Source organism: Salvelinus sp. IW2-2015, linkage group LG13 (assembly GCF_002910315.2).
Source record: "Salvelinus sp. IW2-2015 linkage group LG13, ASM291031v2, whole genome shotgun sequence".
NCBI lineage: Eukaryota > Metazoa > Chordata > Actinopteri > Salmoniformes > Salmonidae > Salvelinus > Salvelinus sp. IW2-2015.
In genome coordinates, this window is record NC_036853.1 from 29,379,521 (window position 1) to 29,406,907 (window position 27,387).

The 27,387-nt window shown below is 41.3% G+C and overlaps 2 protein-coding genes across 3 annotated transcripts in view; both read left to right on the forward strand.

Moving 5' to 3' along the window:
* The first annotated feature begins 1,289 nt into the window (after window positions 1–1,289).
* On the forward strand, window positions 1,290–5,195 carry LOC111971918 (E3 ubiquitin-protein ligase RNF138). The gene is made up of 5 exons (XM_023998703.2): window positions 1,290–1,506; window positions 2,463–2,675; window positions 4,279–4,387; window positions 4,611–4,718; window positions 4,794–5,195. Exons 1-5 carry the CDS (start codon window positions 1,403–1,405, stop codon window positions 4,872–4,874), a joined length of 615 nt encoding a protein of 204 aa, XP_023854471.1. The 5' UTR covers window positions 1,290–1,402; the 3' UTR covers window positions 4,875–5,195.
* Window positions 5,196–21,298: 16,103 nt separating this feature from the next.
* Window positions 21,299–27,387, forward strand: part of arhgap39 (Rho GTPase activating protein 39) — a 149,631-nt gene continuing 143,542 nt past the window's right edge. For both annotated transcript variants that reach the window (XM_023997955.2, XM_023997956.2), the window contains exon 1: window positions 21,299–21,474. In XM_023997955.2, the coding sequence (XP_023853723.1) occupies window positions 21,464–21,474 (11 nt within the window). In that variant the 5' untranslated portion in view covers window positions 21,299–21,463. The remainder of the gene's footprint in view (window positions 21,475–27,387) is intronic.

A 27,387-nucleotide genomic window follows, 5' to 3' on the forward strand; every position in this document is an offset into this window, starting at 1 on the left:
TTAAGAACAAATTCTTATTTACAATGACGGCCTACCCCGGTGTAACGACTCTTGTCGTTGGGTGGAAGAGAGGAGGACCAAAGCGCAACGTGGTATATTTCCATATTTATTGGAAACACTTAACACCAACAAAACAATAAATAGAAAATGAAACTAACGACGCTACAGACCTGAACATGTGAACATACAGACAACATAGAACGCAATGAACAGGAACAATCACCCACAAACAAACAGTGAGAACAGCATACCTAAATATGTTTCCCAATCAGAGGAAACGTAAAACACCTGCCCCTGATTGAGAACCATATCAGGCTAGTTGACAACACTAAACCAAACATAGAAACACATAACATAGAATGCCCACCCAGCTCACGTCCTGACCAACCAAACAAGACTAAACAAAGGAAATAAGGTCAGGAACGTGACACCCGGCCAAACCCGGACGACGCTGGGCCAATTGTGCTCCTCCCTATGGGACTCCCAATCACGGCCGGTTGTGATACAGCCTGGAATCAAACCAGGGTCTGTAGTGACGCCACTAGCACTGAGATGCAGACTCTCAGGAGCCCATAAAGACATCAAACAAGGTAATGCTTGTGTTTTGTCAGCGTATGTACTATTTTAATATTCATTTTTTAAAGTGCCAATCAGCAGTTGAAACAATAACAAAACGTGGTCCCCACCACTGTTATTGATAAACATCTGAGGGAGAAATGTAACCATTCTCAAATTCATAGACATTGCTATGGATGCAATGACTGACCATCCATGATATCAAAAGTATATTTTTTAACAATTTTGAGGCTATACAGTGTTTGTTTACATTTAAAACAATCTTATATATTGGTTTCAGATGGGGTACTACAGTTGAACTAAGCTCATGAGGCATTTATAAGTTATATTCTTGAAGAATCAATGGGTACATTTCATTCATTTATAAGTCAACAAAATGGATGTAGCAACTGCACATTGCCCTTTTTTAATACAATGTTATATTTTTTTGTACTACAGTGTGGTGTGCCTTCCTGGATACCGAGTACCCAGTTCAAGTCTTCATTGTCATGCCTTATCCTGAGAACCTGGTTGTCACACACACACGCACACCCACACGCACACACACGCACACACACAACATCTCCCGGAAAGTGAGTTTGCTTTCAGTAAAGACAGTCCAGAAAGTCCCTGGGCTGGGACTAAAGAACTCAGTCAGCTGTGTGATTGGAGTTTCCCTCCTATGGGCTTGGTCTGTAGGTAAGAGGCTGTGCTCTGAGGTAGGTAGGTAGCCAGGTATTTTTTAGCAAGGCAGTAGAGTAGCTGCCTCACACACACACACCACACCTGCCCCAGGGGAGACTGTAGTGTACTCTGTCCTGGAGAGAGAATCTGTCCCAGCCCAAGTATGGCCCACTCTGCAGCAGGCCTACAGACTCCATCTGAGGATGAGTGTCCCATCTGTATGAGCACCCTGATGGACCCACATCACCCTGCTGCCTGTTCTCATGTGTGAGTAACCTATTTTTATTGGCATATTATCTAGTGTTATTCCACAGCGTTCAGCCTAATCTGTAACTTAACTTGTAGTCTGGTCTTTCTATTTAAATTGAGTGAATGTAAAGTAGGTACACTTCCCAGAGCTGATGGCTATAACGGTCTCTAATTCCAAATAGGTAATTCTCTCTAATATGATTAATTCAGTGTCTGAACTCCCTCAAATAAGTGTTCTATGAATTCTCTATTTCTGTCAATAAAGACCATCAGCACAGCTCAAAGGCAATAGTATATGTGTACAAACTCAACATTGATGTTTCTCATTCACAGTGCTTTCAATACCACTTGAGTGATATGATAAACTACTGAGATGAGATTGACATCAAATTGTTTGTCAAGTAGACTACAGTTTAGTTACAGTTTAGTTTATGGATGTCTTGTCAAAGATTATACGATATGATTTGACCAATGACTCTAAGTAATAAAAAGGTTCTTTACTTCCTCCACCACGTTCACTGCTGGTAAATAACAATAACACGTGATAGCGTGTCTTCACATGAGGGGAATTTTCCCTCACACCACAAAAAAATCCCCTGACTTTCCCAAATATTATACTTGTATGGTAATTCCTCTTCTGCGAGAGGTAGCATATCTAAATGTGGATGAGAGTACTTTAACCTTTTCCTTTCAATGTTATGATCAATGTAGTCTGGATTTATGACATAGCTGAAGTGTTAGGAAATAGGTACTTGCAGGTTTGATTCTGTAAGTGTATACTTCATGACTGAAGAATGTGCCCACTTTATCAGTGGACCATTACCACAGTTATGCATGTTGCTTATGCATTTAATTGAATAAAGCACTGTGTGTGTGTGTGTGTGTGTGTGTGTGTGTGTGTGTGTGTGTGTGTGTGTGTGTGTGTGTGTGTGTGTGTGTGTGTGTGTGTGTGTGTGTGCCTGCGTGTGTTGCAGGTTCTGCCGACTATGTCTGACGCGCTCTTTAAAGTGGTTACCCCACTGCCCTGTGTGCAGAGCTAAGGTGCAGGTTAATGACATAATGCCTGCTGGTGCCACTGGTGTCACAGTCCAGACGAGGACCACGGTCATCAGGTTGGATCAACCTTTCTCTGGCTTGACGGGGCGTTCCACCCCAGCAACTAGACATGTGACAGGTGATATCCAGAGGTGAGTGAGGGACTGGTCTATACACAGCCAAACACACAGAGCCAAATACAGCAAAACCATGTAGAGACCCTGGGAGTACATTACGTTTCTAAACCACAGGAGGCTGCTGAGGGGAGGAAGGCTCATAATAGTTGCTGGAACGGAACCAATGGAATGGCATCAAACGCATGGAAACCAGTAGAATGGCATCAAATACATCAAACGCATGGAAACCATGTGTTTGATGCATTTGACACCATTCTACTGATTCTGCTCCAGCCGTTACCACAAGCCCGTCCTCCCCAGTGAAGGTGCCACCAACCTCCTGTGATCTAAGCATCATATTCCGAGGGTTACAATGAATGCACAGACAGTTTCAATAAGGACCTAAAGGTTGACTGATTGCATACCTCCGCTTTTTTTTCTTGCCGAATCAGACTACTGAAAATAGCTACTCAGGCAACAGGAAGGAGCATGGTCAATCAAAGCTCAGTTACAGAGTCACTGCAGCCCCTCCCCTTCCCACCCCAAGATTCTTCCCCAAACCTTCCTCCTCCATCACTCCCCCTGCCCCGGACAAAGATTTATATATGTCTATGACACATACATCTGTTACTCCTCTTGCTGTTCCTACTTCACAAACAGCAATCACCACACCTACCATCACCCTCCTGCCCCTACCAATGGTGCATGCATGACTATGGCTCGAACATCTGCCCCCTCTCTTACCCCTGTGGCCGCCAACATCTGCCCCCTCTCTTACCCCTTGCCGCCAACATCTGCCCCCTCTTACCCCTGTGGCCGCCAACATCTGCCCCCTCTCTTACCCCTGTGGCCGCCAACATCTGCCCCCTCTCTTACCCCTGTGGCTGCCGCCCCTGCACCGGCACCTATCACCACACCTAACCCCACCCCAGGACTTGCTGTGCCCCAGGACCACAGCAATAGGCCCTTCCTCAGCACACACCCTCCCCAACTCAAAGACCCACCTCTATGCCCTCTACATTAACTACCCCTGTACAGGCTGATTCACAGTCATTATTGCAAGGTTGAATTTTCACAATCCACCTTCCCTCTCCTTCACTTATGATGGATAAGTCACCAGTGGTATGTGTGTTTTCATTAGTGTGCTTGTCTTATAGTGATTCAAGTATGATTCTTATACATTTGCTTCTCATTGTAGACTACTGCAGACCAGAGGAGCCTGGTGGGAGGAGCTATAGGAGGATGGGCTCATTGTAATGGCTGGAATGGAATAAATCTTTGAGTTGGGGAGTCAACCATGTGGTTTCCATATGTTTGTTTGATACCGTTCCAGGAATTCCATTCCAGCCATTACAATGAGCATGTCCTCCTAGAGCTCCTCCCGCCAGCCGCCTCTGCTGCTGACTCATCATTAAAAATCTTACATGATTGTGTGTCACTTCTCAATGACTTGCATGAACCTGCAAGGCCTGCAAGGCCAGTTAGCAAAGTAAGAAAGCTACTGGTTTACTTTAGAGTGAATATTTACCCTTGTCTTCAAGATATACAACTACAGTATTACATTTCTTTGTATTTTTTCTCTAACGCTCACTCTCTGTGTTAATCTTTGTCTGTCTGTCTCCCCCCGCTTCTCTCTCAGTGCTGCAGTGAGGACGTTTGTCTGTCCGATCTACCAGGAGAGTGGTCTGAATGAGCAGGATCTGGTGGATCACTGCAGTGACAACCATCACTATAACAACAGGCCCGTGGTCAGTGATACATCTGTTATAAGTCATCAGTTGCTTTCAATCACTGGGTTTTAAATATTATTTTGTTTTATTTTGTGTTGTTTAACCATGCTATTCCACTTAGTAACAATTGTCACTGCCTCCAGAGTGTCCTCATCCCTAGTCTCTAGTCCTAGAGGATTGTTGGCCACTTGAGCTGAAACTTTGTTGCTTTGAGTGATTGTTGCTCTCTGGTGCCATCTAGGTATGCCCGGTGTGTGTCTCTCTACCACACGGTAACCCAAACCAAGTCAGCAGGAACTTCATCAGACATTTGAACCTAAGACACTGCTATTATGCCGAGGACTACACGGTAGGTTACAGACATGCACGTGCGCACACACACAGACACACACACACACTAAAAATATATTTATTTGGTCCACAGAATATCCATCAAACCGATACGTTGAACATGCAATATGCCATCCTTGAGTCTCTCCGGGATGCCAACCGGAATCCAAGATGATCTTGACTGATATAATTTATAATCTAGCAATTTAGCAATAACAATGTCATCATGATTCGTGTACTAAGTAATATGCAAAATATTTTGATGCCAAAGCTGCTCACATAAACATTTGTGAAAATTGTAATGTTATCAAATTTTTCTTTCTTTTGAGTGTATGAAATCTAATTTACTGCAACTAGTCTAACTGCCAATAAATAAACACTCATTACATGTTACATACTGTAGAAATATTTTGATAAATCTATCATAAAATCTATCAACTATAATATTGACACTAGCTTTGATATACTTTTCCATTTCATGTCTTTGTATATACTTGACTATAATAAAGGAATTTAATAAAACATGGATGTGGTTGCATGTGCACGTGTGTGTGTGTGTGTTTGTTTGCAATTATGTGTGTGTTAAATATTCAATAATAATAATACAGTTGACAGCAATTTATTATCTTTTTTTCTTAAAGGTCCCGAACAGTCAATATCATGTTTTTCATGAAATTTAGATGATATTTAGATGAAACCAGATCAAAGTAGGACTACTAAAGTATGACAAATGACTGTTTCTGCTACATTGATAAAGTGTAATCATAAAGTTACTGGTCCCCTCACCCATGTCAAACACTTGATCAGGAGGAGGCAGGATGGAGGTGGGATTATTAAATGATTTTTGTGAAATCACGTTTTATTCTCTTACCTAATTTAAATAAATCCCGCCTTGTAACCAACATCGCAGAAGGCATGTTCGCAGAGGGAGTTGGTTAAATAGCTAGGTAGCTAGTTAACTGGCGCCAAAATCGAAGTGCCCATTTAAAGCGTTTAAAACCATTGTGTCTCCTTATGTCGCGGCGGGCGCCTGCAGGCTGACTTCGTTCCTCAGTTCTATGGTTTCCCCAAACAGTGGGTGTTAAGTAGCCAGTTTGGCGAGTCATGTTTCGGAGGACGCATAACCTTTCCCGAGCCCGTTGGGGAGTTGCAGCGACGAGACAAGTTCGCAATTGGGGAGAAAAAAAATTATAATAATTCAGAGCAAATGAAACCGATATTTACGAATGATAGAGTAACGATCTTTGATTGCCAGCGCATTTCACTAGTAGGCTATCTCAACACGGAACGCGCACTCTCTGAATTGTTAACGGTTCCCATGTAAAATAGCCTTTTGAGTGACTGAAATGCTCAAAATTTCAGAAAAAAATAAAATTTCTCTCATGGCTAACTACCAGGAAATAAGAAAAGACAGGCTGAGTGGGTGGGGAGCTAACGTTGATGAGCTCCCCTTGACTGACAGCAAATGCTTAATTTGTCAATCGGGAGGTGCTGAACAAAAAGTGAGCACGAGAGGGGGTTACCTGGGGAGCTCTGAGGTTCTTGAACGCATGAGGAAAAAAAAAATCCTTTATAATAAAGCATTGCGTGCATATCGCATTGCATTTGTGTAGTGGCATAGAGCAGTCGAGTAGAGGGACTTACAGAAGTTACACACATGGGGAACATTTGTAATAGCCTAGGGTCTGGGTAAAATGTGGCCTTTTATAAACGTATTTCATGCAATTCTATGTCATTTTACTTGACGTGAGACTGGCAGAATCTTTCTTAATACTGTACAAATGATCAAATTACAGGCTACTTTGACACTGACAAACTGAGAATAAAAACGACATTGTCTTGAATCCATCATTAGCCTAGGCCTAGGTGTGTGGAGACACGTATTTTAGGCTACAATATGAGGACATTATAGTCCTAAAAATGCTTTCCAGTTTCACTGACTCCCCCAATGATGCGCAGCTCACTCACTACTTTGTAAAACCTTGTTACTTTGTTAAACAATATTTGGAAGTTGATCAAACATTTTTGGTAACCTACAGCAAACAGATTAGAGTCTTCACTTTTTAGCAGGAGCCATTCGCTTTCCAGCCTGTGTTTTCCCATGATTGTATTTGAAAATATTCCCGAAAGGCCTGTTTTGTCTGCTTTTTTATTGTGCTACACACAATCCACAGCTAAACGATAAAAAAAAAAAAGATAAACTATTGATCCTCTGTGGGTAAATTATGGTCCTTCTCTTCGTGTAGTAGGCTATTCTGATTTATTTCATTTATTTCTGGACAGACAGCAGTCATTCTATAACTTTGGAAAATATATTTAAATTCATCAGGAGTGCTGCAGCTCTTCCAGAACCCTTTGCGCTGAAATAAGTGTTATTCACAACAAAATGTGGAAAAAGTCAAGGGGTGTGAATACTTTCTGAGGGCAAAGTGATTTCCCAGTGTGCCTTGCCTTTTCGAGTGAATTGTAGAGTTACCACCCATGGCCGTATTTGTTAGTGACATGATTGTTGAATTCATTTCTATTCAGCGCTGTGACCTTCTCAAAGTAAGTTCAAACTCTTTATGCCAGCATATTACAAATCTCCTAAAGCCTTATTTTGAGGCTAATGTGTACCCGAATAGAGTGGCCGAAAACTCATAATTTACAGGCCACATTATGCCTGCATGTAGGGTTTCAAAACTCCTGTAACTTCTCCAAAATTCACAGATTTTCAAAATTTCCTGGTTGAAGGATTTCCAGGAATCTTCCAACCAGGATTTCACATTGTGGTGGCTTGCAAAGTGATGTGTAATTCCTATTGGAATCGAGCCAGAGTTTGGATACATTTTTAATGACTGCCAGGGTGAAGAACAGTGTGTGGAGATTTCCTAAAGAATTTAAACTGGAACAGCCATTTCAGTAATGGGTGCAAAAAAATCTAAGTAGTTGGATTAGTTTAGAAAAATGTATATTATTTATCTTTGTGTAGCATAAGATCACTCAAAGTACATGCAAAACACAGATATTAAAAACAATTCCCAAAATGTTTTCCTGCAATAGAGCATGCTGGGAAAAAAGTTAATTTGTTATCATAACTTTACAAAATCTTAGTTGATGTGACTTCTCATTAAGTTTTGAGTCAGTACCACATAATCATTTTAAATAATAATTACTTTTCATTGACCGAGCTCAACTTACTAGAAAAATGTAAATACAAAATGCAATGGGGTTTACAGTGTAGATGAACATTGTCTGAAAGTCAATATATATATTTCATGAAAAGTACCCTGACCTCACCCTGTAAAGTTTCAACTGAAAATGTACAAGTTGAACTAGCTAGATAGCTTGATAAAAAAGTGCTGACAATTCCTTTTGGGCTAACTTGTGATCTTTGAACCATAAATTGTGTGTAATCTTCACAATCCTGCAAGCCTTGCAGTTTGTTCAGCTTCCGTATAAAACCTAGCAAACACACACACTGCACCCCAAAGTAGGGGTGGTTTAGGACTGGCTGTCTTTTCCCCCTTCTCTCTCTTCTCTTTATTGTGCTTGTGATTACAGGTAGTCTTTGAGCCATGACTGCCAACATGATATCATAAAAAAACGTCATTTTTGCAAAAGTTAGGTTTTAACCACTTGAAGTTTATGTCAATTGGCCAGGCCCCATTTGACACTTTTGTCAGTACATCACAGTCAGTAGGAAAAGATGAGTGTCAGCCAATTGATGCTTATAATAATACGTTGCATTCAATGGTAAAATATTAATGTCACAGGGCTGGTACTCCCACATTAAAATATTAATGTGACACTGTATGTCGATAAATTGCATTCAATCCGAAAATCTTTTTAAACCAATTGAAGCTTATGTCAATACATTGTATTCAATAGGAAAAGTTGAGTGCCACAAGGCTGATGCCTATGTCAATGCATTTGTAGTCAATGAGAAAATATGAGTGTCAACCAATTGATGCTTATGTCAATAAATTGCAATCAATGGTAAAAGATGAGTATCACAAGGTTGACACTGTATGTCAATACATTGCATTTAATCAGAAAATGTGTAAACCAATTGAAGCATACAGTACCAGTCAAAAGTTTGGACACATCTACTCATTCCAGGATTTTTCTTTATTTTTGCTATTTTCTACATTGTAGAATAATAGTGAAGACATCAACACTATGAAATAACACATATGGAATCATGTAGTAACTGAAAAATGTTAAACAAATCAAAATATATTGTAGATTTTATATTCTTCAAAGTAGCCTTTGCCTTGATGACAGCTTTACACACTCTTGGCATTCTCTCAACTGCTTCACCTGGAATGCTTTTCTAACAGTCTTGAAGGCGTTCCCACGTATGCTGAGCACTTGTTGGCTGATTTTCCTTCATGGTCCTGTTGAAACACAAGTGATAGTCCCACAAAGCGCACACCAGATGGGATGACGTATCGCTGCAGAATGCTGTGGTAGCCATGCTGGTCAAGTGTGCCTTGAATTATAAATAAATCACCAGCACCCCCACACCATCACACCTCCTCCTCAATGCTTCACATGTGGAGATCAACTGTCCACGTACTCTGTGTCTCACAAAGACACGGCGTTTGGAACCAAAAATCTCACATTTGGAATAATCAGACCAAAGGACAGATTTCCACTGGTCTAATTTCCATTGCTTTTGTTTCTTGGCCCAAGCAAGTCTCTTCTTCTTATTGGTGTCCTTTAGCAGTGGTTTCTTTGCAGCAATTCAACCATGAAGGCCTGATTCACACAGTCTCCTCCTCAACCCAATTGAACAGTTTTGATGTTGAGATGTGTCTGTTACTTGAAGCCTGTGAAGGATTTATTTGGGCTGCATTTTCTGAGGCTGGTAACTCTAATGAATGTATCCTCTGCAGCAGAGGTAACTTTGGGTCTTCCTTTCCTGTTGCAGTCTTCATGAGAGACAGTTTCATCATGCCGCATTACGTTTTTTGCTTGCTTCTGCACTTTAAGAAATTTTCCTCATTGACTGACCTTCATGTCTTAAAGTAATGATGGACTGTCGTTTCTCTTTGCTTATTTGAGCTGGTCTTGCCATAGTATGGACTTGGTCTTTTACTACCCTACCTTGTCACAACATAACTGATTGGCTCAAATGCATTAAGAAGGAAATAAATTCCACAAATCCACTTTTAACGAGGCGCACCTGTTAATTGAAATGCATTCCAGGTGACTACCTCATCAATCAAATTAAATCAAATCTAATTTTATTGGTCACATACACATGGTTAGCAGATGTTAATGCGAGTGTAGTAAAATGCTTGATACTGGTTGAGAGAATGCCAAGAGCGTGCAAAGCTGTCATCAAGGCAAAGGGTGGTTACTTTGAAGAATAGAAAATAGAAAATAGTAAAAAAATTAAAAAAATAATAACCTTGAATGAGTAGGTGTGTCCTAACTTTTGACTGGTACTGTATGTCAATTGAATGCAATGTATAGGAAAAGATGAGTGTTACAGGGGTTTACGCTTTTGTCAATACATTGCATTCAATGGGAAAAAAAGAACATCACAAGGCTGACACTTATGTGACACTTTATGAACCGTCAAACAGGCAAAGCTTCAGTATAGGACTAAAACCGAAACCTACTACACCGGCTCTGACACTTGTCGGATGTGGCAGGGCTTGCCAACTATCATGGATTACACAGGTTAACCCAGCCGCAAGCTGCCCAGTGACGCAAGCCTACCAGACAAGCCAAATTCCTTCTATGCTCGCTTTGTGGCAAGCAACACTGAACCATGAGTGAGAGCACCAGCTGTTCTGGACGACTGTGTGATCACGCTATCAATAGCCGATGTGAGTAAGACCTTTAAACAGGTTAACATTCACTAGGCCACAGGGCCAGATGTACCAGCTGGTAAGCATCTTCACTGACATTTTCAACCTCTCCCTGACTCAGTCTGTAATATGTACATGTTTCAAGCAGACCACCATAGTCCTTGTGCCCAGGAACACCAATGTAACCTGTCTAAATGACTATTGCCCCGTAGCACTCACATCTGTAGCTATGAAATGCTTTGATATGCAAGTCATGGCTAACATCAACACCATCATCCCAGACACCCTCGACCCACTCCAATTTGCATACCGCCACAACAGATCCACAGATCACGCAATCTCTATTGCACTCCACATTGCTCTTTCTCAATTGTACAAAAGGAACACCAAGTGAGAATGCTGTTCATTGACTACAGCTTAGCGTTCAGCACCATAGTTTCCTCCAAGTTCATCACTAAGCTAAGGACCCTGGGACTGAGCACTCTGCAACTGGATCCTGGACTTCCTGACAGGACGCCCCCAGGTGGTGAAGGTAAGCACCAACACATTCGCCACAATTACCCTCAACACAAGGGCCCCTCAGGGGTGCGTGCTTAGTCCCCTCCTGTACTCCCTGTTCACCCACAACTGCGTGGACGTGTACGACTCCAACACCATCATTAAGTTTGCCAATGACACAACGGTGGTAGGCCTGATCACTGACAACGATGAGACAGCCTATAGGGAGGAGGTCAGAGGACAACAACCTCTCCCTCAACACCAGCAAGACAAAGGAGCTGATCGTGGACTACAGGAAACGGAAGGCCGATCACACCCCCATTCACATTGACGGGGCTGAAGTGGAGCGGGTCGAGAGTTCCTTGGTGTCCACATCACTAAGGATCTATCATTGTCTAAACACACCAACACAGTCATGAAGAGGGCACGACAACGCCTCTTCCCCCGCAGGAGGCTGAAAAGATTTGGCATGGGCTCTCAGATCCTCAAAAAGCTATACAGCTGCGCTATTCAGAGTATTTTACTAACTGCATCATCGCTTGCAATGGCAACTGCTTGGCATCAGACCGCAAGGCGATCTATAGCAGGTGATGTCAGAGGAAGGCCCTAAAAATTGTCAAAGACTCCAGCCATCCAAGTCATAGACTGTTCTCTCTGATAGCGCACGGCAAGCAGTACCGATGCATCAAGTATGACCAACAGGACTCTGAACAGCTTCTACCACCAAGCCATAAGACTGCTAAATAGTTAGTTAAATAGTTAACCAAATAGCTACCTGGACTATCTGCATTGATAATTTTTGCACTAACTTTTTTGACTCATCACATACGCTGCTGCTACTGTTTATAATCTGTCACTTTATTCCTGGCTATATGTACATATCTACCTAAATGACCTCTTACTCCTGCACATCAACTCAGTACTGGTACCCATTGTATATAGCCAAGTTATCGTTACTCATTGTGTATTTATTATTACTTTTTTATTACGTGTTTTTACTTTTCTATTATTTCTCTATTCTCTTTCTCTCTGCATTTTTTTTGCGAAGGGCCCGTACGTAAGCATTTCACTGTTAGTCCACACCTGTTGTTTACAAAGCATGTGACAAATTCAATTGGATTTGGTTTGAATACATCACAGTCAATGGGAAAAGATGAGGGTCAACCAATTGATGCTTATGTCTATATATTTGCATTCAATGGGAAAAGATTAGTGTCACGGTGTTGACACTTATATCAATACTTTTGCAATCAATGGGAGAATTTGAGTGTCAACCTATTGAAGCTTATGTCAATACATTGCATTCAATAGGAAAAGATGTGTCAACCAATTGATGCTTATGTCAATACATTGCATTCAATGGCAAAAGATGAGTGTCAAAGGGTTGACGCTTATGTCAATACATTGCTGTCAATGGAAAAAGATGAGTGTCATCCAACTGATACTTATGTCAATACATTGCATTCAATGGGAAAACATGTGTCACAGGGTTTATGTCTATACATTTCCATTCAATGGGAAAAGATGGGTGTCAACCAATTGACGGTTATGTCAATACATTCCAGTTAATGGGAAAATATGAAAAGATGAGACTCACAGACAGACATGTCTCTCTTTCTGTCTCTCCTGCTCTGTTTCTATTCTCTAATTCCCTCTCTCTGCGTCTCTCTGTTACCTCTATTCTCTCTCTCTCCCCTCCTCTCATCTCTCTCTCTCCCTCTGCAAGACCATTGTGTCAAATGGAGGTAGAAAGAAGGGCGGTGAGAGAGATAGAGAAAGGGGAGAGTGAGGAAGGGGGAGAATGAAAAGTAGATGGTGAAGGAGGGGAGAGAGAGTAGGGAGGGGAGAGTGAGAGAGTCAACAGACATACAGAGGTTGGACAGAGGAGGGAGAGAGGGGAGGGAGAGGGGGAGAGAGAGAGTGAGAGGTGGGAGATAGGAGGGAGAAAGAGAAAGATAGAGAGGGAGAGAGAGAGAGAGAAAGAGAGAGAAGGAGAGGGAGAGAGGGTGTAGGGGGTGAAAGAAGGGGGAGGGAGAGAGAGAAGAGGAGGGGGGATAAAGAGGAGGTACAGAGAAAGAGACAAAGGGAGGCAAAGAGAATGAGAAAGAAGGAGATAGTGAGGAAGGGAGCACAAGAAGAGAGAGACAGCAAGAGGGTGGATTAGAGAATATACAGTGAGCTCCAAAAGTATTTGGACAGCGACACATTGTTTGTTATTTTGGCTCTGTACTTTGGATTTGAGTGATGAGTGAGAAAGTTAGAGACGCACAAATATCATCCCTCCAAGACACCATAACAATAACGGGAGGTTAGCATTTTTGGGGGGCATCATTATTCACGATGCATTCAGGATTATCTGTAATCATTGTAGCATCCACATTAATGTAGAAGTGTTCAGAAACACATTCTATTCTTATTTACAGTAAAACTGACACAATACATTACATACCATTCATTTCTATTGGTCTCAAAATAATCTGAAACACAAACAAAACAAACAGCAAATGCAGAACCTAAATGGTTCACCCAATATGGATGAAAATCAAATCAAATTGTATTAGTCACATGCAAATTGTATTAGTCACACTGTTGTCACACAACAGGTGTCGACTTTTCAGTGAAATGCTTACTTACGAGCCCATTCCTAACAGTGCAGAGTTTTGCTAAATAATAAAACAATAACGAGGCTGTATACAAGGAGTACCAGCACTGAGCCGAGTACTGGTACCGAGTCAATATGCAGGGGTAAGAGGTAGTTGAGGTAATTAAGGTAAAACAGTATGTACATGTGTGTAGGGGTAAAAGTGACTAGGCAATCAGGAAATATAATAAAAAGTAGCAGCAGCATATGTAAAGTGTGTCTATGTGTGTGTGTGTGTAGTGTTAATATGCATGTGTGTATTTTGTGTGTGTGAGCGTATGTAGTATGTGTATGTGTGTGTGTTTGTATGTGTGTGTACATGCGTGCCTGTGTGTGGGGTCAATATGCATGTGTGTGTGTGTGATCATGTGTAGTGTGTGTGTGTGTGGTGTGTGTGTGTGTGTGTGTGTGTGTGTTGTGTGTGTGTGTGGTGTGTGTGTGTGTTGGTGTGTGTGTGTGTGTGTGTGTGGTGTGTGTGTGTGGTGTGTGTGTGTGTGTGTGTGTGGGGGGGGTAGAGTATAGTGAGTGTGTATAAAGCCATTGCAAGGGAGTCAGTGCAAAACAATTAAGACAAATAAATAAATAATAAAATGCGTCAATGTAAATAGTCCGGGTAGCATTTGATCAACAGCCTCAAGTCCTCAAGTCCTCTTGGGTATAACACTACAAACTTGGCATACCTGTATTTGGGGGGTTTCCCCCATTCTTCTCTGATCCTCTCAAGCTTTGTCAGGTTGGATGGGGAGCGTCACTGCACAGCTATTTTAGGTCTCTTCAGAGAGTCCGGGCTCTCAAGGACATTCAGAGACTTGTCCCCGAAGCCACTCCTGCGTTGTCTTGGTTGTGCGCTTAGGGTCGTTCTTCTGTTGGAAACTGAACCTTCACCCCAGTCCGAGGTCCTGAGCATCCGGGGCAGGTTTTCATCAAGGATCTCTCTGTACTTTGCTCTGTTCTCTTTTCCTTTCCCTTTCTGAGTAGTCTTACAGTCCCTGCTGCTGAAAAATATCCCCACAGCATGATACTGCAGCCACCATGCTTCACCGTAGGGATGGTGCCAGGTTTCCTCCAGACGTGACGCTTGGAATTCAGGCATTCAATCTTGATTTCATCAGACCAAGAATCTTGTTTCTCATGGTCTGAGAGTCTTTTAGGTGCCTTTTGGGAAACTCCAAGTGGGCTGTCATGTGTATTTTACTGAGGAGTGGCTTCCGTCTGGCCACTCTACCATAAAGGCCTGATTGGTGGAGTGCTGCAGAGATGGTCGTCCTTCTAGAAGGTTCTCCCATCTCCACAGAGGACCTCTGGAGCTCTGTCAGCGTGACCATCGGGTTCTTGGTCACCTCCCTGACCAAGGTTATTCTCCCCCAATAGACCATTTTGGCCAGGTGGCCAGCTCTAGGAAGAGTCTTGGTGGTTCCAAACTTCTTCCATTTAAGAATGATGAAGGTCACTGTGTTCTTGGGGACAACCTTTATTGATGTCAAAGATGTCCCAGTTGTGTCCTTCATTTTTTGGTACTCTTCCAGATCTGTGCATCGACAGTCCTGTCTCGGAGCGTTACGGACAATTCCTTCAACCTTATGGCTTGGTTTTTGCTCTGACTTGCACTTCCAACGGTCGAACCTTATGTAGAGAAGGTGTGTGCCTTTCCAAATCATGTCCAATCAATTGAATTTACCACATGTGGACTCCAATCAAGTTGTAGAAACATCTCAAGGATGATCAATGGAAACAGGATGCACCTGACCTCAATTTCGATTCTCATAGCAAAGGGTCTGAATAGTTATGTAAATAAGGTATTTCTGTCGTTTAATAAATTTGCTAAAAATCGCTTTTTCATTATGTGGTATTGTGTGTAGATTGATGAGAACTATTTTTTATTTAATCAATTTTCGAATAAGGCTGTAACAAGAAAAGGTTGAAAAAGGTCAAGGGGTCTGAATACTTTCCGAAAGCACTGTATACATTTTTTTCTTTTTGTTCAGCTGTTTTCTTGATTGTTTATTTCCTGCAGTAGTCAGCAACATCCCAGCTCACAGGGGATACAGGTGAGTGAAACCTCTTATTGTTTTTATTCATAACCATGACTCATTGTTGTGGTAATAATGTCAAGCAATTATGTGCTGCAGGTGATTTAGAAATATTTTCTCACCTGCAGAGACAGATGTAGATGAAGGACACAACTGGGACATCTTTGACATCAATAAAGGTTTGTTAAAACTTTATAACATGATTGTGTGTATGGACAGTATTTCTGTGTGCGGATTGTCTAACGCTACACTCTTAGAAAAAAAGGTGCTATCTAGAACCTAACAGTGTTCTTTGGCTGTCTCCATATAAGAAACCTTTGAAGAATCCTTTATGGTTCCAGGTAGAACTCTTTTGGTTCCAGGTAGATCCCTTTTGTGTTCCATCTTGTACTCTTTCCACAGAGGGTTCTACATGGAACCTAAAAGGGTTTTACCTAGAACAAAAAAGGGTTCTATCTGGAACCAAAAAGGGTTCTCCAATGGGAACAGCTGAAGAACCTCTTTGGAAAACTTTTTTTCTAAGAGTGTAGTGTGTTCAATTGCAGAGGCACGGTTGGACTTGTTGGAGGGTGATATTGTGATAGAGTAGGTGAGTTTGACAGGTCATCTTTACTTTTGCTTGAAGAATGATATGGATTTCACATAGCCTGCTAATAATATATGGTCACCAGTCATCACGAAGGTTGTTGTGTCTGTCACACCCTGATCTGTTTTACCTGTCTTTGTGCTTGTCTCCACCCCCTCCAGGTGTCGCCCATCTTCCCCATTATCCCCAGTGTATTTATACCTGTGTTCTCTGTTTGTCTGTTGCCAGTTAATTTTTGTTTGTCAAGGCTACCAGCAGTTTCCCCTTGTGGCGGTGTTTGTCTAGTTCCTGTTTTCCCGGTTTTGACCATTCTGCCTGCCCTGAGCCTGCCTGCCGTTCTCTGATTGAGAGTGTTTGATTCTCTCTGTTTAAACTGACAGCAGAAACACCATTCTAGGAGAACAGTATCGCTGGCCTCAGACAGTACCCTTCTACCTGGAGGAGAGCCTGGGTGAGAATTAGTGCACTTAAAGAAATGTAAATCATTGTTACAAAACATTTTTTAAATGTACTATTTATCTGTCTCTCTTCCTGTGTGTGTGTGCAGACATACTGTAAATGCTAAGGGGGTGATTCTGAAAGCCTTTGAGCAGTCCAGACTGAAGACATGCATCAACTACGTACCACGGCATCGGGTGAGATCACAGACACACACACACACAGACACACACACACATACCCCAGTGTCAGAAGCCAACACATTTTCTAACAATTATAAATTATTTCTGTTTATTCTTCAACACTTTATCACCCCATTTTCCATCCCTCTCTTTATCTCGTTCTTGTTATCTCTTTCTCTCTCCTTCTCCTCAGTAGGTAACCGGCAGGTGTGGAAGGTTGTCCATTGGTTGTAACTGTGACTGTCTCGCAACGGTTGATCATGAGTTTATGTATGCTCTGGATTTCTGTTACGAGGAGTCTAGAGCCGACCGAGATTACTATGGCAACATCATGTGGGACCACATCGAAGAAGGTAGAAATCAATCAACAAATCAATAGTAAATCAACCATATACAGTGCCTTCAGAAAGTATTCATACCCCTTGACTTATTTCACATTTTGTTGTTACAGCATGAATTAGAAATGGATTCAATTGATTATTTTTCTCATCTATCTACACACAATACCCTATAATGATAAAGTGAAAACATGTTTTTGGAATGTTTGCAAATGTATTGAAAAAAAATAGAGAAATCTAATTGACATAAGTATTCACACCCCTGAGTCAATACTTTGTAGAAACACTTTTGGCAGTGATTACAGCTGTGAGTGTTTCTGGGTAAGTCTCTAAGATCTTTCCACACCTGGATTGTGCAACATTTGCCATTTATTCTTGTCAATATTCCTCAAGCTCTGTCAATTTGGTTGTTGATCATTGCTAGACAACCATTTTCAGGTCTTGTGATTTTCATATAGATTTAAGTCAGAAGTGTAACTCGGCCACTCAGGAACATTCACTGTCTTCTTGGTCAGCAACTCCAGTGTAGATTTGGCCTTGTGTTTTTAGGTTGTTGACCTGCTGAAAAGTGAATTAATCTCCCAGTGTCTGGTGGAAAGCAGACTGAACCAGGGTTTCCTCTAGGACTTTTCCTGTGCTTAGCTTTTTCTTTTATCCGGAAACTCCCCAGTCCTTAACGATTACAAGCATACCCATAACATGATACAACCACCACTATGCTTGAAAATATGTAAAGTGGTACTCAGTAATGTGTTGTATTGGATTTGCCCCAAATATAACACTTTGTATTCAGGACAAAGTTAATTGCTTTTGTGAAATGTGTAATATTACTTTAGTGCCTTGTTGCAAACAGGATGCATGTTTCGGAATATTTTTGTTCTGTACAGGCTTCCTCCTTTTCACTCTGTCATTTAGGTTAGTATTGTGGAGTAACTACAATGTTCTTGATCCATCCTCAGTTTTCTCCTATCACAGCCATTAAAATCTGTAAATGTTTTAAAGTCACCATTGGCCTCATTGTAAGGGGTGCGTGTTGGTGGCAGTGAAGTCAGGCGCAGGAGAACGAACTTGGTATAAACAGAGTTATTTAATAAATGCTGACCAAACTCCAAAACAACCAAAATAACAAAGTGGGTACAAAACCCGCCGCACACCAACACTAAATAGCACATCACATACAAACAAAACAATCTCCGACAAGGACATGAGGGGAAACAGAGGGTTAAATACACAACATGTAATTGATGGGATTGGAACCAGGTGTGAAGGAAGACAAGACAAAACCAATGGAAAATGAAAAATGGATCAGTGATGGCTAGAAGGTCGGTGACGTCGACCGCCGAACACCGCCCGAACAAGGAGAGGGACTGACTTCGGCGGAAGTCGTGACACTCATTGTGAAATCCCTGAGCGGTTTCCTTTTCTCTCCGGCAACTGAGGTAGGAACGACGCCTGTATCTTTGTAGTGACTGTGTGTACTGATACACCATACAAAGTGTAATTAATACCTTCACCAGCTCTAAGGGTTATTCAATGTCTGCTTTATTTACTTATTATTTGTATTACCAATAGGGGCCCTCTGTGAGGCATTGGAAAATCTCCCTGGTGTTTGTGGTTGAATCTGTGTTTGAAATTCACTGCTCGACTGGGGGACCTTAAAGATTATTGTGTGTGGGGTATAGAGATGAGGTAGTCATTCAAAAATCATGTTAAACACTATTGCACACAGTGAGTACATGAAATTTATGTGACCTTTTTAAGCACATTTTTAATCCTGAACTTATTTAGCTTTGTCATAACAAAAGGATTGAATACTTATTGACTAAAGACATTTCAGCTTTCATTTGTAATTAATTTGTAAACATTTTGAAAAACATTCTACTTTGACATTATGGGATTTTGCGTGTAAGCCAGTGACAAAAAACCTAAATTTTATCATTTTTAAATTCAGTCTGTAACAGAACAAAATGTGGAAAAAGTCAAGCTGTGAATATTTTCTTATGGCACTGATATATCACCACCATGTTTTCGTTTATTGTATGTTTAAGATTATTTTCTTATAGTCTAACTGTCTGTATTAATCTGAGTGTGTCACAAACTAAATGTACTTTTTAAATCAATTTAATTGACTAAACAGTATTATTACCGTTTTTAGGCAAAGACAACTTCCTCGTCCAAGGCGAGTCAGTGTCTAGTGCTCTGAAGGTGCCCTATGACTACGGCTCTGTGAGGCACTACAGTAAACTAGCCTTCAACATCAACTCAGAGACCTCCATCATTACTAAAATACCAAGCTTCATGGATGTGATTGCCCAGTTCAGCGACAGTGACCTTCTGAAGCGCAACGTGATTGTTTGTATAGACAGTATCTCTGTGTGGAGGTATCAATCAGTCAGATGATCAATCAGTTATTCAATCAACTCAGGGGTCATAGTCAGATTCACGTTTGGTTAGTGATTTTACTTTACTTGTACTAATCAAGTCATCTAATAAAGGAGATAAGAGAAGTTTTGTCCAGCAAGTTAATATTCTAGATTATTTACTGAGCAGTTATGTAAACTGTTTTTTTTATATATCATAATGATTTTCACCATTTATAAAGAAAATGCTGACTTCCCCTCTCTTTCACCCCCTCTATCTCTCTCTCTACAGCAACATCCTTAACGTCCTTGGACTTGTGCGGATTTGAGAAGGAGAATATCTGTGGGATGATTCAGGATCCTGGCGAGAAGGCTCAGTGGAAACACAGACAGTGTGGCTGGGGGACCCAACACTGACTACAACAAAATGGGCCAATGTGACGGCAAGAAACCTGGTCTCAGAGTATTTCGTATTATTCTGTACCTAAATCCGAGACACTCCATTTAATATGATATTTTGTCATGTCAAATTTTGAGCAGGGTAGGTTACTTTCTAAAAAATAATCTGTTACAGTTATTAGTTACCTTTTCCAAAATTGTAATCAGTAACATTTGGATTACTTTTGAATTACTTTCCCCTTAAGAGGCATTAGAAGAAGACAAATGATCCATCAAACGCATTTGGTGTGTCATTATAGTGGTCTCTGACTGGTGGTCAGACTCACAGGTGGAACAAATTTAAAATAGCACCTTTTTCAATGCTGAATTGAATGTCATTGGGAAAACAGAAAGGTGTCATAATGTATTTTTTCTGCAAACATCATTTCTGAATTTTATAAATAATTCAAGAAGTAATCATCTAGTTTTTTGAAAGTATTTGTAATCTGATTAGAATATTTTTGCTGGTAATGTAACATTTGTCTACAGTTACAGTTTTTTGTAATCAGAGTACATGTAATCAGTTTCTCCCCAACCCTGAATATGAGACATAAAGAGCACTGGGGGGAGAAGCAAATTGCACTTGGCAATCAGGGCTGTGGAGTTGGCTGTAACCCACATGAGCACTAGAGAGCGCTGCTTTCACACTCTTCGGGCTTCAGACACATAGCAGCAGATGCCCATCATTAGCACCCATTGATTGATATTGTTAGCACTCCAGCCCACAGCTGAGCACTCTGTTTCTAACACCCTCAGAGCTGAGAACAAATTCATGTAGTATATCAAATTGAGGTACCCCCGGGGCCCTCACCAATCAAACTTCCAACCATCCAGAGGGGGGAAATATTATTTCAGATAGGAAGTCTAACTTTCTAGAAACCTAATAGTCAGGCATTTTTCTTTATTTAACTAGGGAAGTTAGTTAAGAACAAATTCTTATTTACAATGACGGCCTAGGAACAGTGTTCAGGGGCAGAAAGACATATATTTACCTTGTCAGCTCGGGGATTCGATCTAGCAACCTTTATGGTTACTGCCCCAACGCTATAACCACTAGGCTACTTGCAGTAGTCAGCCTATGGATGAAAGTTGAATGAATGAATTTTGTATTTTGTTGGGAGGGTTTTACTTGAGCACTACAGCTGCCAAGAGGTCTCGACCTTTATTGTTGTTGGTGCATTCTAATATGAATTTCTATGCTCGGGATCATGGCGTTAATGTGCTGCCATGGAAATACAGTTCGTGCGCCCTATGTTGAAACTACGTGACGTCAGGTCAGTGACGAAGAAGCCGAGATGCAAGCAATTCGTTCTAGGAGAGAGTGCGTGCATGATATTCCATCCAAGAGAGTGTGACCAGTTCGCTGACTGCGGCGACAGCGATTTCGGCAACATGGGTAACGTTGTGGGGATTATTACTAACGGATATTAATTGGGAGCGACCGGAAAAATGGCAGAGAGGTAAGCCAAACTATTTATATTCTAAAATCGCTGGTGTGTCCAAGGAAATGTATTTCGTAGCGATGCTTCTTCGTTGGCGAGTTTAGCCATGATTGCTGGTCGTTTTTCTTCGCTAGCTAACGTTACCGGGCAATGATTTGAGCTATCTTGCCTCTCGGTCAGTTTATTCGTTTATGTGGTAACTTAATGTTACTCCCGTTGTCATCTTTACCGGGTAACTCGATGACTTTTTCTGTCAATCCCTTCGGTGTCTGTAACTCAAGATCCAGCGGCACGAGCAGCATCTGTTTCTGTGTGAGGGTGTTGCATCCCTGTGATTGAATGCACCTGTCTTTTCCCTCAGCCTTGAATCTCATCTGGCAACACAAGCACCTACAGGCTGTTTTGACTTTGATATGCTTTATCTGAAACCATAGCAAGTGAAAATTGTGTCATTACGCATTTGTGGGTTTGTTATTACACCGATATGGGTATTTATGCAGGGCTAGCTATCCAAATCTCAGCATTTCGATGTCTAGTCAGCCACCCCGAGACGTGATGGAGGCAGCACCGAGGTAAAATGTGTTTTATATTGGATATTCGGTGGTTATTCGGTTTTATCTTGTCAATCGCTATTGAACCAAGCATGCCATGACTATGAATATATTTATATTCTGAAGGAGGGGTGGATGGAGAACAAGCCACACCTTTGAAATCCCAAATTTGTTTTAATTTTCAACAAAGCTTGCTATGACTATGGAAATTATATAATCGGAAGAATCCTGATCATCCTATGCGTTGTTGTTTAAGAAATATTGAAATCTCCCCCAAAATACAAATTCTACAAAAAAAAGGACAAGGACTTATCTTCATCCTCACCTGATTCAGAATTTACAGTGCTGTTCCACATTTGTTTTGCATTACAGCTTGAATTTAAAATGGGTTGAATAGAGATTTTGTGTCACTGGCCTACACACAATACCCCGTAATGTCAAAGTGGAATTATATATATAGTACCAGTCAAAAGTTTGGATGCACCTACTCATTCAAGGGGTTTTCTTTATTTTTTACTATTTTCTACATTGTAGAATAATAGTGAAGACATCACAACTATGAAATAACATATGGAATCATGTAGTAACCGAAAAAGTATTAAACGAATCAAAATATATTTTAGATTCTTCAAAGTAGCCACCCTTTGCCTTGAAGACAGCTTTGCACACTCTTGGCATTCTCTCAACCAGCTTCACCTGGAATGCTTTTCCAACAGTCTTCCAACAGGCTTTTCCAACAGTCAGAGTTCCCACATATGCTGAGCACTTGTTGGCTGCTTTTCCTTCACTCTGTGGTCCACCTCATCCCAAACCATCTCAATTAGGTTGAGGTTGCGTGATTGTGGAGGCCAGGTGATCTGATGCAGCACTCGATTACTCTCCTTCTTGGTCAAAAAGCCCTTACGTAGCCTGGAGGTGTGTTGGGTCATTGTCCTGTTGAAAAACAAATGATAGTCATACTAAGCACAAACCAGATGGGATGGCATGTCACTGCAGATTGCTGTGATAGCCATGCTGGTCAAGTGTGCCTTGAATTCTAAATAAATCACAAACCGTGTCACCAGCAAAGCACCCCCACACCATCACACCTACTCCTCCATGCTTCACGGTGGAAACCACACATGCGGAGATCATCTGTTCACCTACGCTGCGTCTCACAAAGACACGGCGGTTGAAACCAAAAATCGCAAATTTGGACTCATCAGACCAAAGGACAGATTTCCACCGGTCTAATGTCCATTGCCCATGTTTCTTGGACCAAGCAAGTATTTTCTTATTATTTGTGTTCTTTAGTAGTGGTTTCTTTGCTGCAGTTTGACCATGGGCTCCTGAGTGGTGCAGTGGTCTAAGGCACTGCATCTCAGCGCAAGAGGAGTCACTGCAGTGACTGGGTTTGAATCTAGGCTGCATCACATCCAGCCGTGATTTGGAATCCCATAGGGTGGTGCACAATTGGCCCAGGTTTGGCCGGGGTAGGCTGTCATTGTAAATAAGAATTTGTTCTTAACTGACTTGCATTGTTACATTTAAATGGCCAGATTCACACAGTCTCTTCTAAACAGTTGACTTTGAGATGTGTCTGCTACTTGAACTCTGTGAAGCATTTATTTGGGCTGCAATTTCTGAGGCTGGTAACTCGAATGAACTTATCTTCTACAGCAGAGGTAATTTGGGGTCTTCCTTTCCTGTGGCGGTCCTCATGAGAGCCAGTTTCATCATAACACTTGATAGTTTTTGCGACTGCACTTGAAGAAACTTTCACAGTTCTTGAAATGTTCCGGATTGACTGACCTTCATGTCTTAAAGTAATGATGGACTGTCGTTAAGGTTGCACATTTTGGGAAATATTCAGGTGGAAACTTTCCGTGGGAATATATGGGAATTAACAGGAATATATGCAAATTAATATTAATACCATTTAAATGTAGATGTTTTTTTGCATTGGATATATTTACCATATCATATGGAGACAGAAACATAAACCTTTTACCTTATCAAGTAGACATAATTACAAATAGAAATAAAAACTATTTAGTTACGAATTTAACTTTAATTAAATGAGTTGACTCTTCACAGGGGATGATTTCACTGAACAACAAAAGAAAGGGAATATTGAATGATCCCCAGTGACCCATCGCATCTCCCAAAAACGTTTTCAACAAACATCTGTAAAATGATAGTCTGGAAACTAAAGCTTTGGTTGTCTTCTTCTCAGGCTTCTGTGTCTTCTCCCTGGACCTCCTCAATGTCCAACTCTTGAACATTGGACTCTGAGGCCTCATCYTCATTGTCATTTTCCAACCTTGTTGAGGATGGCTCGTTGTCAKGCTCAAAAAGCCAAAWATTTGTCCGGRTGGCCACCAATTTTTCAACCCTTGTATTGGTCAGCCTGTTGCGTGCTTTGGTTTGTGTGTTCCCAAACAAGGACCAGTTGCGCTCTGAGGCGGCTGATGTTGGTGGGATTTGGAGGATGATGGAGGCAACAGGGGAAAGAGCCTCAGATCCACAAGGTCCCTTCCACCAGGTGGCTGATGAGATATGTTGGCAYGACTACCATATTGCATCTCCATCCCAAAGCCCTTGCTTGGAAGTGTACTTCGCCAGACTGCCAAGAACCTTGCCCTCATTCAGGCCAAGGTGGCGAGACACGGTAGTGATGACACCATAGGCCTTGTTGATCTYTGCACCAGACAGGATGCTCTTGCCAGCATACTTGGGGTCCAACATGTACACTGCGGCGTGTATAGGCTTCAGGCAGAAGTCTTCACGCTTTTTGATGTATTTCAGATCTGCAGTTTCCTCTGCTTGGAGCAACAGTGAAGTGGGAAGGGCAGTACAGATTTATTTTCTTACATCTGCAAGCAGAGTCTGAACATCAGACAGGATGGCATTGTCTCCCTCAGTCCTTGCAATGGCTACTGCTATTTTCAGGAGTTTCAGGCTGCTTACCACTCTCTCCCAAAATACATCATCCAGGAGGATCCTCTTGATGGGGCTGTCCGTTTCAGCTGACTGTGATATGGCCATTTATTGGAGAGACTCCTTCCCCTCCAGGAGACTGTCAAACATGATGACAACACCACCCCAACGGGTGCTGCTGGGCAGCTTCAATGTGGTGCTCTTATTCTTCTCACTTTGCTTGGTGAGGTAGATTGCTGCTATAACTTGATGACCCTTCACAAACCTAACCATTTACTTGGCTCTCTTGTTGAGTGTATCCATCTCTTAAAAACAAGGCAAAATATTTCCTGGGCGTGCTTACTAAGACGATATTGAATGTTCCTGAGCGGCCTTGTTACTGTTTTGACTGAAATCGGCTTGAAAATCTATGGCAAGACTTGAAAATTGCTGTCTAGCAATGATTAACAATCAACTTGATAGAGCTTGAAGAGCTTAAAAAAGAATCATGTGCAAATTTTGTTCAACCAGGTGTGCAAAGCTAATAGACTTACCCAGAAAAACGCACAGCCTCCACAAAATAGAAATCATACGTAGTGGATCATGCAGGGGAATCTATTCTAAATGACATGTCGTGATTCTTTTTTTTTTTTAAAGCTTGGATTTCGATTCAGAATATATTATTTTCATAGTCATGGCACACTTTGTTTAACAGGTATTAAAGATTGAAATCCAGAATATGTTCTAAATAAGTCCTACCAAACCAATGCATGTATTTTTCTCGATCCTCCCCTTATTCAGAATATATAATTTTCACAGTCATGGTATGCTTGGTTTAATAGCTATTGAAGACTGAAACCAGAAGAAAAAAATTCATTAAAAAAATTAGGCCCACCCCAAAAGATAAACATAAAAAAAAGGCGTTGCGTTTTCACCATCCTTCCCAGATTCAGAATACATCACTTTCATAGTCATGGCAGACTTTGTTTGAGAGCTATCGTAGATTGAATTTGTTATATATATATATATATTGTTATACATATATAAATATTTTTTTTAAAGATGTGGATTGTTCTCCATCCACCCCTCATTCAGAAAATAAACGTTTTATTGTCATGGCATTCTTGGTTCAATAGCTTTTGACAGGAGAAAACCGAGTATCCACCGAATATCCAATATAATTTTTTTTTAACCTCATCTAAGGCAGCTAGAGCTAGCAAAAAATGTGGAGCAGAAGGAACCCGACACCGAGCATTCCATGTCTAGAACCATAGAACACTTCTATTTGTCCCCTCGCTCAGCCAGCTATGAGCTATTCCAAAAATGTAAATACACCTGTTTACATGGGACTTCAAATAAGAAAATCTTACCCACACTCTACCTGCCTTGGTGTGTGTTTTTAGTGAGGTTCGCTATATGAATGGAGATTAGATTATGTTGGTTGACAGAAAGAGACACAGAGCGCCAAACCTATCCATTTTCTCCCTCAGCAAGCCCACCAGGCAGAATTATAAATTGATACCTATTCAATTTCTGTTGCAGGGCTCATTCACCCGTATGTAAATCACAACTGTCATTTTTATCGTGATGGGCAGGCATAGACCTTTATGCAAATTCAAGCATATTCATCAAAGAGTGAAAGCTCACTGGCTCTGACTTGTGCTTCGATATCAGCCACCGGTGGCGGGAGGGAGGGAGGGAGGCTCGGGGACGGGAGAGAGAGGGAGACCTCCATGGCTTTACAGTTTACCGGCTCACTCGTGCAGAATTGAGTGTTCTAATGTCACAGTTAATGAGGTGAATGCATGGGATTCACGGTGGCGTGTTTGCCCAGATTGGAATGTAGAAATCTAGAGTAGATTATGTAATTTCAACATATTTGCGAGGAGCTGAATTGGCTGTCCCTTGATATTTTCCACTGCAGTATTATGGCATTGGGTTTATCACAATATTTTATCTCTCGGCAGCAGCATTGGAATAGAAAGCCTACGTAGTGGATCATGCAAGGGAATCTATTCTAAATGGCATGTCGTGCAGCCTATGGGTTCATGGTGATTATTTTTTTTAAATTGTGGATTTTGATTCAGAATATATAATTGTCATAGTCATGGCAGGCTTTGTTTTTGAGCTATTGAAGAGGGATAAGGGCAATTTGACCAAGGAGAGTGATAGGAGTGCTGCATCAGATGACCTGGCTCCACAATCACCCGACCTCAACCCAATTGAGATGAGTGAAGGAAAACCAGCCAACAAGTGCTCAGCGTATGTGGCCATTACTTCAAGACTGTTGGAAAAGCATTCCTCATGAAGCTGGTTGAGAGAATGCCCAGAGTGCAAAGCTGTCATCAAGGCAAAAGGTGGCTACTTTGAATAATCTCAAATATAAAATATATTTTGATTAGGTCTGTAGCAGTTTGGGTCATTGATTTGAGGTTCACTTATATTGGGAGTAGTGCGTTTCCTCAGCCACAGTGTGTTATTT

Coding starts and splice junctions, on each gene's coding strand:
- LOC111971918 (XM_023998703.2), top strand. CDS start 1,403: ATGGCCCACTCTGCAGCAGGCCTACAGACTCCATCTGAGGATGAGTGT. Junction 2,676..4,278: donor GTGACAGGTGATATCCAGAG/GTGAGTGAGGGA, acceptor CTTCTCTCTCAG/TGCTGCAGTGAGGACGTTTG. Junction 4,719..4,793: donor ATTATGCCGAGGACTACACG/GTAGGTTACAGA, acceptor TTTGGTCCACAG/AATATCCATCAAACCGATAC.